Source organism: Halichondria panicea, chromosome 4, assembly GCF_963675165.1.
Source record: "Halichondria panicea chromosome 4, odHalPani1.1, whole genome shotgun sequence".
Taxonomy (NCBI): Eukaryota; Metazoa; Porifera; class Demospongiae; order Suberitida; family Halichondriidae; genus Halichondria; species Halichondria panicea.
The window spans coordinates 5,961,718-5,975,871 of NC_087380.1; the positions used below are offsets into that span (position 1 = coordinate 5,961,718).

The following is a 14,154-nucleotide window of genomic DNA, read 5'->3' on the forward strand; positions in this document are numbered from 1 at the left end:
CTTCAGTAGTTTTAACCACGTGGTCACAAAAACAAAGTCACCTGTACGTACGTACCTAGCACCTTATCTCAAACAATAATTATGCCTAAAGTAAGAGCAGCCAGACAGACAAGACAGCATACCCAAAGATGTCAGCAAGGTAGAGGAAGCTAGCTTACAGTAATACGTTGACTTAATTATATTGTCTCCAAATCAGGTATCATGTTTGAGAAAGATAAAGGCCAACACATACTGAAGAATCCTCTCATCATAAACAGCATGATTGAAAAGGCGAGACGTTATTTCGTATTCAATTCTCCAACTTTCTAATAGTTTGTTCAATGCTAGAATAATTGATATATCCTACGTTCAGCAGTTGCTAGGATATGCCCCTCTGATAATTCCCCTGACATAATTATTTGGTACAAGATCTTGTTGATAATTTAACCAACTACCGTACTTCTAAAAGAGGTGCCGCTTTTTAATAATTACGATATTAGCTAGGGCTATAATTAGAGATAGATTTGGTCCAAAGAAGCGCATAATTAGAAGGGCACCTTATAAATAGAGGTTATTTGAGCAAGTGGTATCCTCGATTTCAGGCCGCCCTAAAACATTATGGAACTCGAGATACAGGTCTTTAAAATGATCCTGAAGTGTATCCTTGGCCTTCCAACTGGCCTTTTTGTGGCAGCTACAGGTACGGTGGAGGACGATGCTTCTTAAGTGGAGGACGTGTCTCACACATACTCAAGCTTCCTGAATAAAGAAGTGATACTGACCTCTATTTAGCAAGGCGCCACCAATAATTAATCTCTGTAGCCACGTGGAGCTCTATATCGAGACCTCAAAATTACTTTTCAGTCTAGGGTGGGTGCATAATTAGAAGGGCGCCTCTTTTAGAAGAAGTACGGTAGTTTGAAAGTGAGCTACCGTAATATCTTCTACTGTATTATCTGGTTAATAAGCGCATGCGCCTGTAGAGGAAATGTGCCTATTATCCGGATGCGCTTATAGAGATTAACCACGCCCATGACGTTTCAATGACTCATGCATATGCACTTCTCTATTAGCTGGCTCGATTGTTGTCTGCAAGAGGTCTATAGTTACATCAGCAGTAACACAACTAGTGAAGGAGACTTCTCATCTATAAAGAAGTGTGGAGACCAGTTGTTGGTCAGATAACCATGCGCCTTCTATCAAGGCTCTTGGTCTGCTAACCAGTATGCGCCTATTAGTTGATGTACCCTTATTAACCAGATTATTTATCATGATTATCCTGGACACTTTTTCTGGGTAATTTTCGTTGTTCTAATACAGCACTGTGGTGCTTTAATTTTACTAAATATCCGAACAATACCTTGAAAAGTTGAGATACATTCCAAGCAACGTAGCTTTATAGCCAGCGAGAGTGCTGCAAGTTAGATAGCTTTGAGAATTAGCTAGCTAACTAGTGCAACTATTCAGTCGCACACTGTTCTATTAAACTTAGATGCAGCTGCATGCTTGTTCTAATTTTTCCGGACACTTCGTGTACTCTGTAAAGATGTTCCAATTATACCTCCATGCTGTCCGATAAATTAGAACATAATTATACGGTACCATAGTAGGGAGTCGATGCACAGTGTAGCATATTATTATTGTTGCATCTGCCAATCACAGTAGGGTGACACAAGGTATCATGGGGCAAGCGTAAGCGTTCCATAATTGTTGTGGTGCTAGTTAGGCGGCCCATGCAGTTGCTCTGACTTTAGGCTGTTATGCCTGTTTTACGTTGGTGGTATGCAATGGTAGAGCAGCCTCTCCTGTTAGTGACTGTATTGGAACTGCTCAGGCTGCATGTAACTACATGGGGAAAGAACTGGCTGTACAATCCAACAGAAAGATCGAGGTAAAGAGCAAGGTTTAGTATCTCAAGACCATAAATTATGTTTTTGCTGGACTCAAGTAATACTGTGACTATCCTTGATGAAACACAAGTTTTTAGCAAGTAAGCTGCTGTGACGTGCCTGCAGGTGTGATATCAGGTTCAGAAAGTCCCCACCGAATCTGCTCTGACCTGCTGCAGGCGTGCCTGTGGCCTCAAGAGTCTCTATGTCTTGTCTGAGCTTCATTGCAGTTTAGCTAGCTAGTTGTGTCCATGCGCAGCAATTCACATAAAAGTTGGTAAAGGGTCATGAGTACAAAAAACAAATATCATGTCGGTCCGTGACGGATAGACAGACAGCCAAAATCTCAACAGGGTCTCGCTTCTCGATGGTTACTAGGGATTTATGGCAACGTAAACCACCTCGTCCTCGGGCTGCACCCCTAGGCCTGGTGGGTGGTGAGTTTACTGCCATAACTCCCTAGAACCATAGTTTTTTAGTAGTATAACTATAACATAAATGAAAATTACTATTGTTTATCTCCATACTTAGTCCGCCCTTCGCCCAACTGACGTGGTGTTGGAGGTTGGTCCTGGTACCGGAAATATGACAGTCAAACTGATCGATCAGTGCAAAAAAGTAAGACCTCTGTCATCATTGAATAGCTAAATTTAGTGATGTATGATCATACACATGTAGTGCATTATAATAGTGTCCTGACCCTGATGATGCATCATCAATATTATTGTAATTATTAGCCTCGAGACCAGGCCGATTAAAATACGGCCTGGTCCCTATTGCATGGGTGATAGTGCACATGCGCGAACTGAGTTACCCAGAATCTGGGTGACTCGTATACTTAGTAAACCTTTGTAAAATTATACCGTAAACTAGTTTGTTTACTAGTTTCTTTCCGTTTAAAACAAATACTTGTCTCCTGTGAAGCTGTGGCTTATGCTCTCTATTGCGTTGTTGAGAAGGCTTGCTAGCTAGTCTGAAGCCAGAAGAAGCTCTCATTTGTACAGAAACCAAGTTCAAAACATCACGACCATCCAACCATCATAGAGGTAGATAAGAGCCTCTTCTGGTTTCAGACTAGTGTGCAAGCCTTCTCGACAACACCATATAGAGGGCCACAGCTAGCTAGCTAGGCTATAAAGCACATAGTAGATAGTACATGGGCGTGTATGGACCACGCCTATGATTAATTACACATGCAATAGATACCAGGCCGTATTTTAATCGGCCTGGATTCGAGGCTATGTAATTAAATGGGCTTATTATTTTTTTGCAGGTGGTGGCATGTGAGATTGACACTAGACTAGTAGCTGAGCTACAGAAGAGAGTGCAAGGAACGTGAGTAGTGTTTGTATGCGTGTGTGAGTTTTAGACTCGCATGTACTGTATCACTATGGTTACCTGGAGCTTATTCATTTGAGGATCTTTACCCATTACCTTTTCAACTCCATGTCTGGCTTTTTAATGTAACAGTCTTTACCCATTACATAAACTTCCCTCTGATGTATCTGTGGCAATGTGTACATGAAAGTTAAAAGTACACTGGCTGTTAATTAAGATCATAATTGGCACGGTTTCTTTGACCTACCATAATTATTACTACAATGTTTTGTAAGTAAAAAACCTTTGTAATGGGCCAAATCAGCAAACAATTTGGTACTACCGTATAGCGGGTAATTTTCGCGGGGTAAAAAATTTTTTGTTTTTGTGGGCAAGCTGACCTCCACGAAATTGTAACGTAGGCGTGGCTTACCGTAACGTATGAATGCAATGCAAGCAACGAGACTAAACAAATGTATACTCACGAAAATCACCGTTTTCCAGATAAACAAATTTTTACCCCACGAAAATTACCCGCTATACGGTATGTGATTTAAATTTTAAATTTTGCTGTCTGGCAAGAATCGTTATGTCATATCATACTCACAAAAGTTTGTCAGTCCCTTAATTACGTCTCTTAGTTAAATTCTAGGTAGCACCTACATTGTACTTGACAGGCTTTGATACATTGTAGGCGCATACTGACATTAATTAACAATAATAATATTATTATGAGGACATAATTATCGTTTACAGTGTGTGGGAGGACAATTAAATGTGTTACCTATGACTCAGAATCTGTATATGGAAATCACCATGGCCCCCTAGCTACTGATAGAGACCATCCCTCTCAGCCCCTTTACTCAGCTATGAGGAAGTGGTTCCTTGTTAAATACCTGTCAGTATGACACATCAGCTTGTTGCTAGTAGATACACTCTCTATTAGGAAACTGTTTAGCTTATGTATTAAGTGGGAGTGCCTATTTTATCACCCCCTATGTCAGCACTCTTGTTTGTGATACTGTTTGCTTTGTAATTGTACATTTTTTCGTTTGTACAATGAGACCCTCTGACACTTTGCAGCCTATTATAGTATTACCTTGTACAGAGGTTGTATACTCATAGGCTATGCTGCTTGTGTAAGAAGAAAGTACTTTAGTCTTATACATATTGAGTACTGTACTGTTCTAATATATTTGTCTCTTATTCTGAGGTGCCACTTATGCATTATACTAGTAATTATGCCTCAGGTGCGCATGCGCAGCGAAGTATACGGTAGTGTGTCTGTGTGTGTGTGTGTGTGTGTGTGTGTGTGTGTGTGTGTGTGTGTGTGTGTGTAGGCTGCTACAGCTGTTCAATGGTCAATAAGTAATTTCTATACACCTCTAGTCATGGATTGCAATTAGTGAAAATAATGCTTCGTTCTCGAGTTATGGTTATGTTTGCTTACTTTGAAGGCTCTTCAGACTCATGTGTAGCAAAATCTGTTGGATATTAGCTCTGCACTACAACGCTAGCTATTGGAGCGAGAAAAGAGCTGCAAAGCCACACCGTTTCATGAGAATGCAGCCAGTTTAATAATTATGAACTTTCGGCATCCTTTTTAGCTACAATCGTGGTCGTTTCTCAATCTTTTCCATCATTCCTGCCATGTTATTCAATGGAACATTTAATAATAGTGACTAGTCTGCTAGTACTGTAGCTTCATTGCTGTAAAGCTTTGGCGCCTCCACTGAGGGTGCTTTTTCATCATTATCATCATTATTTCTGTGCATGCAAGACAAGAAACTTACAGTGCTCTGTTTGTGTTAGTTCTTATAACAATATTATCCTAACCACTTAAACAATGCTGTTAGACAATGCTCATTGTTCTTTGTTATGGTTCGTGGCTATTGCATACGTTTCCTATAATATTTCTGTCAGGCTTTGCACCTCCTTAAATAGGAGCATGTATTATGCGTCAGTTTCAATCTACAATAGTTTCAGTATGGTAATATAACCATACATGTACATCGAATGTCAGCAATAAATATTCCTACACATATACTGAAGCCTGAAGCTACACGTATACTGAAGCCTGAAGCAACAAACAGCCGTGACTTTCCTATTTCTTCATTTGTGATACAGCGAGGGTATTCCGATGTCTTTCAGGAAAGTCGGCTATAATAATACATGTACATGTAGTTTTCAGTGTAACGAGTACTTTCTTTTTTGGCCAAGTCACAGTCAATCAAATGACTTCTACCGGTATCCTCGAGAGTGTTAAGACCTCTCTCTGGTGTACAATAGTTGGAAGTGATTCCAAAAGGGTAAACGTCTCTGAATTAAGACTAAGCTCTCGTGTAGTTTATATACATACCCCCAGCTGATTATAAGGACATGTTTAAATGGCAATTAATTTTTTCGTTACAGTATACATTAAAGTTGTCACTGTTAACTTTTTTCTCACTCATATAGCTGGCATCATGATAATAATAATAATTTTACCTTGATCGATTGATCGCTGCAATGACATTTCAATCTTTCTTGTTAATTAAAGAACAATTGGTTCATGTCCTTTACTTAAACTCTTACATAGCGAATGTGTGTGGCCTACGTGCACCTTTCCCTAACATTGTACACGCACCAGGGCTGCATTGAGGGGGGGGGGGGTGAGGGGGGTAATTCGCCCCCACTGGGCACAGTTTCACCCCCCCTAGGATATGGTAGATTCATTGTACTGCTATACTTCTGATGACTTCGCCCCTCCTACATTTTTAATTAGCCCAATTCGCCCCCCCTGATCCAAAATCCTGGATGCAGCCCTGTGCACCTTCCCTAACATTGTACATGCACCTTTCAATATCCATACAAGAGGTTGAGCAAGAACCACAGAAGCAGCAATTGCATGTTGTACGTAGGGAAATAATATCATGCTTTCACTGGGTTCCTTATACACTGACTGAAAGTTGATGAGTAAGCTAATGGATGGATTAAAACGTACATTTTTGGGAGCTCTTTCTTTGTTTGCATCGCAGCATCCTTATCCAGTTGTAAACATGACCCTTATACTTATGCGTTGTACATGTATATGCATGGATTCATAGCAACAAGTGTATTACTGCGGTGACGGCTGTTCTACCTCCTATTGCTACGGAGCTCAGTTTTAAATTGGTCTGTTCCTGCAATTTTGTCCAATGCCTATCGCTACGTACTCTGCTTCCATTATAATTATTATATTATACATCTGCTGTATACAGATGAAACTACTCTGAAACTTACAAACAGTTGGTTCCTTAATTGTTATAAGCTAGTGACAACTATACATGTATGTACATTAGTACAATACACAACGCACTGATGGTGTACGGTTTGAAGCTCTATACACTGCTACCACGATGATAACGAGGGTACACCTGTACACATCAGTCCTTCTAGTTTAATAGTGACCCCTCCCCCGCATGCACACACGTATCGATAGTGACCACCCCGCATGCACACCTATCAATAGTGACCCCCCCCGCATGTACACACGTATCAATAGTGACCCCCCCCGCATGCACACACGTATCAATAGTGACCCCCCCGCATGCACACACCTATCAATAGTGACCCCCCCGCATGCACACACGTATCAATAGTGACCCCACCCCCGCATGCACAGTCCGGCAGCGAGAAAGTTGGAGGTGATAGTAGGTGATGTGCTTAAGACGGACCTGCCCTTCTTCGATGTGTGTGTGGCTAACCTCCCGTACAAAATATCTTCTCCCTTCGTATTCAAGCTACTCCTTCATCGGCCATTCTTCAGGTGAGCAAATTAATTGTCACCATTCAAGCTCGATCTCTGTTTCTATCTCCCGAGTGCTTCGTGTAATTGAGGGAAATCCCCTATTACCCCCCCCGTGCATGCAGATTGTTCGTACACGTTACAAACATGTAAGCCTGGAACATTTTATTGTACTTATACGTACATGTCACTATTAGCAATTTTAGGACACCTCCAAAGCATATTATAGTTCAAGTATTGGTCAGTCATAATTATATTGAACAATTGTAGTATTACTAGAATATTTTGCTGGTGAAAAACCTTTGCGAATGAGCCAAATCAGCAGAAAATTTGACCCTCTTCGTGTGTATAATTTAGGTTTTGCGGATTTTATTGTTGCAAATTGAACAACCCTCGCAAAATTCGCAAATGTTTGATGCTCGCAAAACATTCTAGTAATACGGTACCTCTCCTAGCACTGTGTAATTCAGTTCTTCCGATAAGCTGGACTAGTAACTTCTCAGGTGTGCGGTGTTGATGTTTCAGCAGGAGTTTGCCCAGCGACTGGTGGCCAAGCCTGGGGAGAAGCTCTATTGTCGTCTCTCCGTCAACACTCAACTACTAGCCAGGGTCGACCATCTCATGAAGGTACAATAATACTTATAGGACTGTCACTAAATAATCATGTATGTACAGAGCTGAATTACTATGGTAACAGGGGCTAAGTTTTCTGATAATATCCACTGTTCATTGGTATCAACAAAACCATGCAAACTCTTGTCCTTTAGTGCTAGCTTTATCTGTCGACTGACCATAGTTTTGTGATTGTAACCAACCCCCCCTCCCTCCCATAGGTTGGTAAGAACAACTTCAGACCACCCCCCAAGGTCGAGTCCAGTGTGGTCCGGATAGAGCCTCGCAACCCACCCCCTCCCATCAACTTCCAGGTATGTACGTACGCAGTCATATCAGTACAGTGAAACCTGTCTATACATGTAGCATGCAGTCACCCTCTATAATACAGCCAGATGAATAAGCCCCAAAGCCTCCATAGCATGTGATTGGACCTGTGTTAGCAGCCCACCTCCATAGCATGTGTTTGGACCTGTGTTAGCAGCCCACCTCCATAGCATGTGTTTGGACCTGTGTTAGCAGCCCACCTCTTTCACTGTTGCCACAATAGACAGGTTTCACTTTATTCGAATGTAGTGTCTGCGCTAGCGTAATGTACCAGCTGTTAAAAAATACCTCATATTGCAGACAGTAATCAATTGACCGTGCGTGCATTTTTTGCTGTTACTGCTGATTGCAGCGATTCTATGTCTACTAGGTAGCAATATTCATGGCTACCCTAGCTCCTACTGTAGCAGCATAAAGCGGGTCCTATTGAGTCTAATGAGTCTAATGGTATTCATAGCCTTGAGATGTTAGCTTGCAGCTCTGGGTTTTTTCCAGTAACTATTTTTCTCATGGAATCCTGCTGACGTAGATGAGGGTTTTCTGTTTGCATGTTTCCACGGTAACAGGGACAGTTGTGGTCCGTGTGGGTGCTTAAGGAATGACAGTAATTAAAAAATTCCTTAATTGTACGTGGATGTCATGTGAAAGGGTTTTCCATAGGATTGTAATTACATGTACATGAACTATTAGTGCCATAAATTGTGTGTAGATTAAGTGATTGGAAGGAAGGGAGTGGCTCCGAGCTCTTAGAGAGTTAATTCATAAAAATCATAATTATATGTACATGTATTATATCACCTGATGTGTACATGTATTATACGTGTATCACCTGATGTGTACATGTATTATACGTGTATCACCTGATGTGTACCTGTATTTGTGATTGATTGAGTGTATGGCATATTGAGTCATTGCATGGGAACCTGATCAAAACAGAAAATGAAAGCTATCATAATAAATGTTCATATTTACGATAATGACCATGCAGCTGGCCTTCCATGTATTAATAGTCAATACTGTTGCTCTATTCTTCGTACATGGTACCACTGGAATTGAAGTTGTAACTGTTTTAGCCGCATACAACGTGATTTTTGTCATTATTGAGTCGTCCAAATTAACTGACAGCCGATGCTCGAATCAGATCATTGTTCAGCTTTCATTCTACAGCTTTGAACCGGAGGTTTATCAAACTAATGTGGGTTCAAATTCCCACCCACCTACAGGGATGTGACTAGAATTTTTTTAGTAAACTAAGCCTTAGGTGGTGGTTGGTACGAACCACCACTAACCGACCAGTCAACCAGTGTGGGGGTCTCGCTGCATGTGTATACATGTATATAGACGTCCCTATAACCTGCAACTCCCCTATACACTGTACATGCAGCTGCCCCTATACACTGTACATGCAGCTGGCCCTATATCTTTGTGTCTAGGTTTTAACAGTGTGTAGAGGTGGTTGTGTGTGCTTGTGTGAACTACCTGCTACTGGGGGGGATGCATGATACGACACATACCTTGTAAGAGGTTGCATGGAGCAAGACAGCCTACATATTGTTTAGTATAGCTACGTACATGTGCAATTTTGGTTGGATCAAATTAGCGGCCGCTGTTGCATAATTCACATCCTCGATCGATCCCTGCATGTGTAGGAGTACATGTGTAAGCCCACAGGCACTCTGCATTACCCCCTGTAGGGGGAGCAGTTCTGTATTTGGACATTTCCTCGTGATGCAACACACACAATTATAATCCCTGGCCCTGTTTGTCCACTTAATTTTTTCCTGTATTCGTGGATATGCAATATGATATCGGCAATACCCACAGACCACGACGTGTGTTGTCAGTCTTGTTGTGGGATAATTGCCTTAGCAACGAGAGTCCTTAGAGGGCACACATTCAATCCCTCTAAGTGCGCTCTCCTCAGGATGCAGCTGCATGTTGTTTACTTTTTTAATGATTTATCCTATAAATCCCCCGTTACTGATTTATCGTATAAATCCCCTGTTTTCCTTTTTCCTTTTGATAAGTATGAGTTCATGATCATCATGTGATCGGGCTTTTTGTTTTCGCATTTGTCCACAGTGAGTAAGGCTGTTTGTGGTTGCTCGGGGATCCTGGAGGAGTTGTTATTGCTTTCCTGTTGTCAGCGTGTGAAATAGAATTGTGAATAGATTAGAGATTGTTTTTAGGTTTCTTTCCTTCACAACAGAAAGCCAAGAAATGTAGAGAATGGCTGACGTACGCGTGTATCTTTCACTCCCTCTCACAACCATTACTAGTGCTTCTTCCCCGAGAGATCTTGCCATAGTCCACCGGCCATTGTAATATGTGGTGTAGTGAGTGTACGTTAATGCCCTCTACTGAAACCCAGAGCATGCAGTACAAATCACTACAAGTTCATATTAATTGGTCATGCAACTTTTCATTCCCAGTCACGTACGTGATAACATGCAGGCCCACAGTACACTGACCTTATAGTGATTACCCTATATAAGCTATCACCTCACCAAGGGCAATACTTTTGGTACCAGCTAAGACCTTTGGTTTTCATGTACACGTACGTGTGTTTTTGCTTATGTGGCATATACTGCCCACCCCCTTCTCCTTCTCCAAAAATATTCAAACCACAGCTGACATAGTATATGTATGCACAGTGTGCGGTAGCAAATAACAGAGCATATTCACATGCCAAGTTTTTTGTGTGGATTGTTTATTTTTTATCCACATACGAAATACGAAATCATACATACGTATCATTGTGGGTCGTACCCACACAGTGCTGGGTTTGTTAGTTTAAACGTTGACCACATCACTGTTGTTGCTAGCACAGACTTTATTTATCATTACAAGCACGTCAGTTTGTGTTTCTCCAGACAGCTGGTCTTGACGCACCGAATACCGACCCTAATATACATGACGATGTACGCCACAAACTACGCTATGTATAGTGCTCAAATCAATTGTATATATGATATGATATTATTGTAGGCTTGTTCTCAAAATATTGCATGTGTGTTGGGGAGGGAGGGGAGTATGCAATCGCTCAGATTGCTGTATCATAGTTTGATTACTTTCATGTACAGTTGTCGTATAATTATACAGTGTCTGCTGTAGTGACTGCTTTCATATGACAGGTGTCTCCGTACGTGTGTGTGTGTGTGTGTGTGTGTAGCTTTTACCTTGTATGTATACATTCTTGTTTCCTACTCCACGTAATTAGGCTAATTGCCAATTTTCTACGTGATACTTAATATGGTATTGAGTGGTTTGTTCCGAGCCAAACACTCACAGTGTTCGTATTGTGAGACCATTTAATTAATTGAATTTCCTACATTACATCCACGCTACCTGTCAGCGCTGAGATCATATCACCTCCCACACACTCCACGTCAGCCTCTCAATAAACAATAACGTCTGTTGTTGGGAAGTCTAGTAGTGTTTGTGTGAAATTTCACTTAGTTAAAATCTACCTCCCCTAGATTTTTTTTTAGAAAGATCGGATGCAGTTTGTTTTAACACGTACTAAGCTGCATGGTAGTAAATGAGGTGTGAAGGTCGCTAAAATTACTGTAAACAGTTTCGAATGCTCTACCATTATTTATGTACTTCTTCCGAGTAGTTGTTGTTACAAGTGGGCACGGATCATAAACTCTCTGTTTGAAACTAATTGTTAAACAGATCATGTTGTTACAGTACATAATTATGTCAACAATTTCAAAATCTTGATTTTAGGATACGTAAGTTAAGGATATACAGTTGAAGTATTTCTATGGTACTTGGTCACCAATTTTGGATGTGGAAACAAGCCTGGAGAGGTTACAACAACTAAGGCACCGTAGCGTTGCTTAGTTCCCAAAACAACTCTTAATATAGCAACCGTGTTTTACTAGCTAGTTTCTCTTTCCTCTCGTTCGCGAACTCATTTTGAATGTTACTATTAATTCTATAGCCATACTTAATGATCCGTAGTTGTATACCTTATTAAGTTTGAATTGTATGTGGTGCATGCACTCTGTTTATGCATTCTTGGCGTCCTTGTAGTCATGTACGTTCATCGTAATCTAGTCAGACGTTATCGTATACATCTACATGTAAGGTCGTACTTTGTGAGTTCCTCCAGTTCCAACCCTAACCCTATTAGGCCACTGCGATATATATTAACTGTAGTCCCTAAATGTGCGTGTATAGCTGTGTGGAGTGTATCCTGTGCCAGCACCTATTATGGGAGGGTCATGCATGACTGCATGTAGCCACACACTTTCATATTCCTCCTAACAGATTGAGATTCATTTTCTGTATGTATACTATAGACTAGGTCATTTTTAGTTTGAGAATGGTTTGTGTGTGTGCTTCGATTGCCAGTCCACTTTCCTCCACTAAATTAGGATTCAAAATTCTTCTATACTCACCATTGGTGACTTTCAATTGACTCTTTTCCAAGAAACCATTCTAATTGTTACCAAGGCCTTTCCTTACGTACCTTTTGTCACGGTCAATAGTATCCTCCTTGTTCAAAGTTGCCTGGGAAGTGTTAGATCATGCGTGATCAGAGCCCCACGTGTACATTTTAAATACTTATTTTTCCCAAATGCTCGTCTTTCAATTGTCTTCCTTACTAACTTCCACCAACCCTTTCTCCACTTAACCCTTTCTAAGTTTTCCCGTTTCAGTATTCAATCTCCTTGTTCCAATTGTTATAATAACGCTTTTAAATTACGGCTTCCAGTCTTAGCATCCTACAGTATGATAATTATGATAATTATAGTTGCATTTTTAAGATTTCTTCGAGTACATTGCTTGTCGTTATTTCCTGCTTTGGTCGCTAAGCTGTACAAGTGGCAAATGTGTCAGTGTCTTGTGCGTTAGTATTAGTTAGGCATTGCATGCATGAGTTCAATAGTCATTGGAGTGACGTAGGTCCACAGGCCCTGAGGGCATTACATTTCTCCGGCATTACATTGCTCCAGTGCCGATATTTGCAGTGATCAGGCAACAATGCTCATTACGATCTGACCTCAACACCAACTTTGTAAGCCTATTGTGCTAATTATATTGAGTCTGGTGTAAGTGGTGTTTGAACAAAATTACGCATGCTGTAAAAGTATACAATGAAGTCAATATCAGAAGCCATACGTCCACCATTAAGGAAGCAACAAAAAAATGAAAACAGAACATCCCTAGTGTTCTAGTCTATCACAGAGGAGGTCCGACATGCGTGCACAAATCACTACAAGTTCAGTGCATTGATGTCATTGCGGTCACGTGATAACGTCCAGGCGACGATGCACTGAACTTGTAGTGATTCGTGCACGCATGTCGGATCTCCTCTGAGTCTATCATTAAGACACTATAACTTGCTCAAGATTATTGTAAATAGGTGTTTACTGGTTGTTATTTTCATGCATGGCCCTGTATTGAGGTGAGAGTATTTACGTTTGTAGAGAACACAGTCAGACATTAATTAATACAAGATTAGCAATGTTGAACCTTCATACAGTTTCATTGATATTTAATCTGGGCTATTTTGTATGACTGCATGAAAACCCCTAACCACGATATTTACAATTCGTAGTGGAGGTATGTGGATTGCAGCACTCATCATCAACAATGTTTTCCTACTACATTCCTGCCTTTCCCCCAGCTGCACTTGTGTGGATGTATCCTCACATGGTGACTATTCCTTGAGGGGGGATCATTTCGCATGATATCAAGTTACGCACTGTACATGTGATGCACTGTGGATGGAAGTTTGAGATTGCAGTGTTGTGGCATTTATTGTACGCTAACGCTGTTTTACAAACAACACTGAACTTTTTTACGAGCTTTTTTTAGCCATAGTATGGTGCTATAATTATAAAAGCTATAATAATAGGCCACCAAGAGAGTATGCAGATGTATTTATGGCTGTTGTTGGAGCATTCACTATACAACATGTATTCTGCAGCTCAATGAAATCTACCAGCTAGGGGATCGAGATACAACTGCACGTGGGCCTAAACAATACGTACAATGTATAAACAAACTGTTATGCAATGATGGAGACGGATGGGATAGGGAGGATTGTTAACGAGGAAGTATATATTATGGTCTTGTGCATGAGGGGAAAACAACTTTACCTAGCTCGCTATTTCATTTCTCTTAAAAGGGAAACTATGTATTTATATATTAATTATGTCCTCATGGACTATAGACTATAATGATCTCATAGCTTAGTGTGGAGCAATGCTTGAGAAGTTCTACGCATTAGATTGAGAACTTAGAGGC

General features: G+C 40.8%; 1 protein-coding gene across 3 annotated transcripts in view; it reads left to right on the forward strand.

Annotated features, from left to right (window-relative positions):
• Window positions 1–5: 5 nt before the first annotated feature.
• The window catches only part of LOC135335592 (probable dimethyladenosine transferase), a 58,603-nt gene continuing 44,454 nt past the window's right edge, over window positions 6–14,154 (forward strand). For all 3 annotated transcript variants that reach the window (XM_064531122.1, XM_064531123.1, XM_064531121.1), the window contains exons 1-7: window positions 6–139; window positions 197–270; window positions 2,400–2,486; window positions 3,142–3,203; window positions 6,829–6,972; window positions 7,455–7,578; window positions 7,785–7,877. In XM_064531122.1, coding sequence (XP_064387192.1) covers window positions 82–139; window positions 197–270; window positions 2,400–2,486; window positions 3,142–3,203; window positions 6,829–6,972; window positions 7,455–7,578; window positions 7,785–7,877 — 642 coding nt within the window. In that variant the 5' untranslated portion in view covers window positions 6–81. The remainder of the gene's footprint in view (window positions 140–196; window positions 271–2,399; window positions 2,487–3,141; window positions 3,204–6,828; window positions 6,973–7,454; window positions 7,579–7,784; window positions 7,878–14,154) is intronic.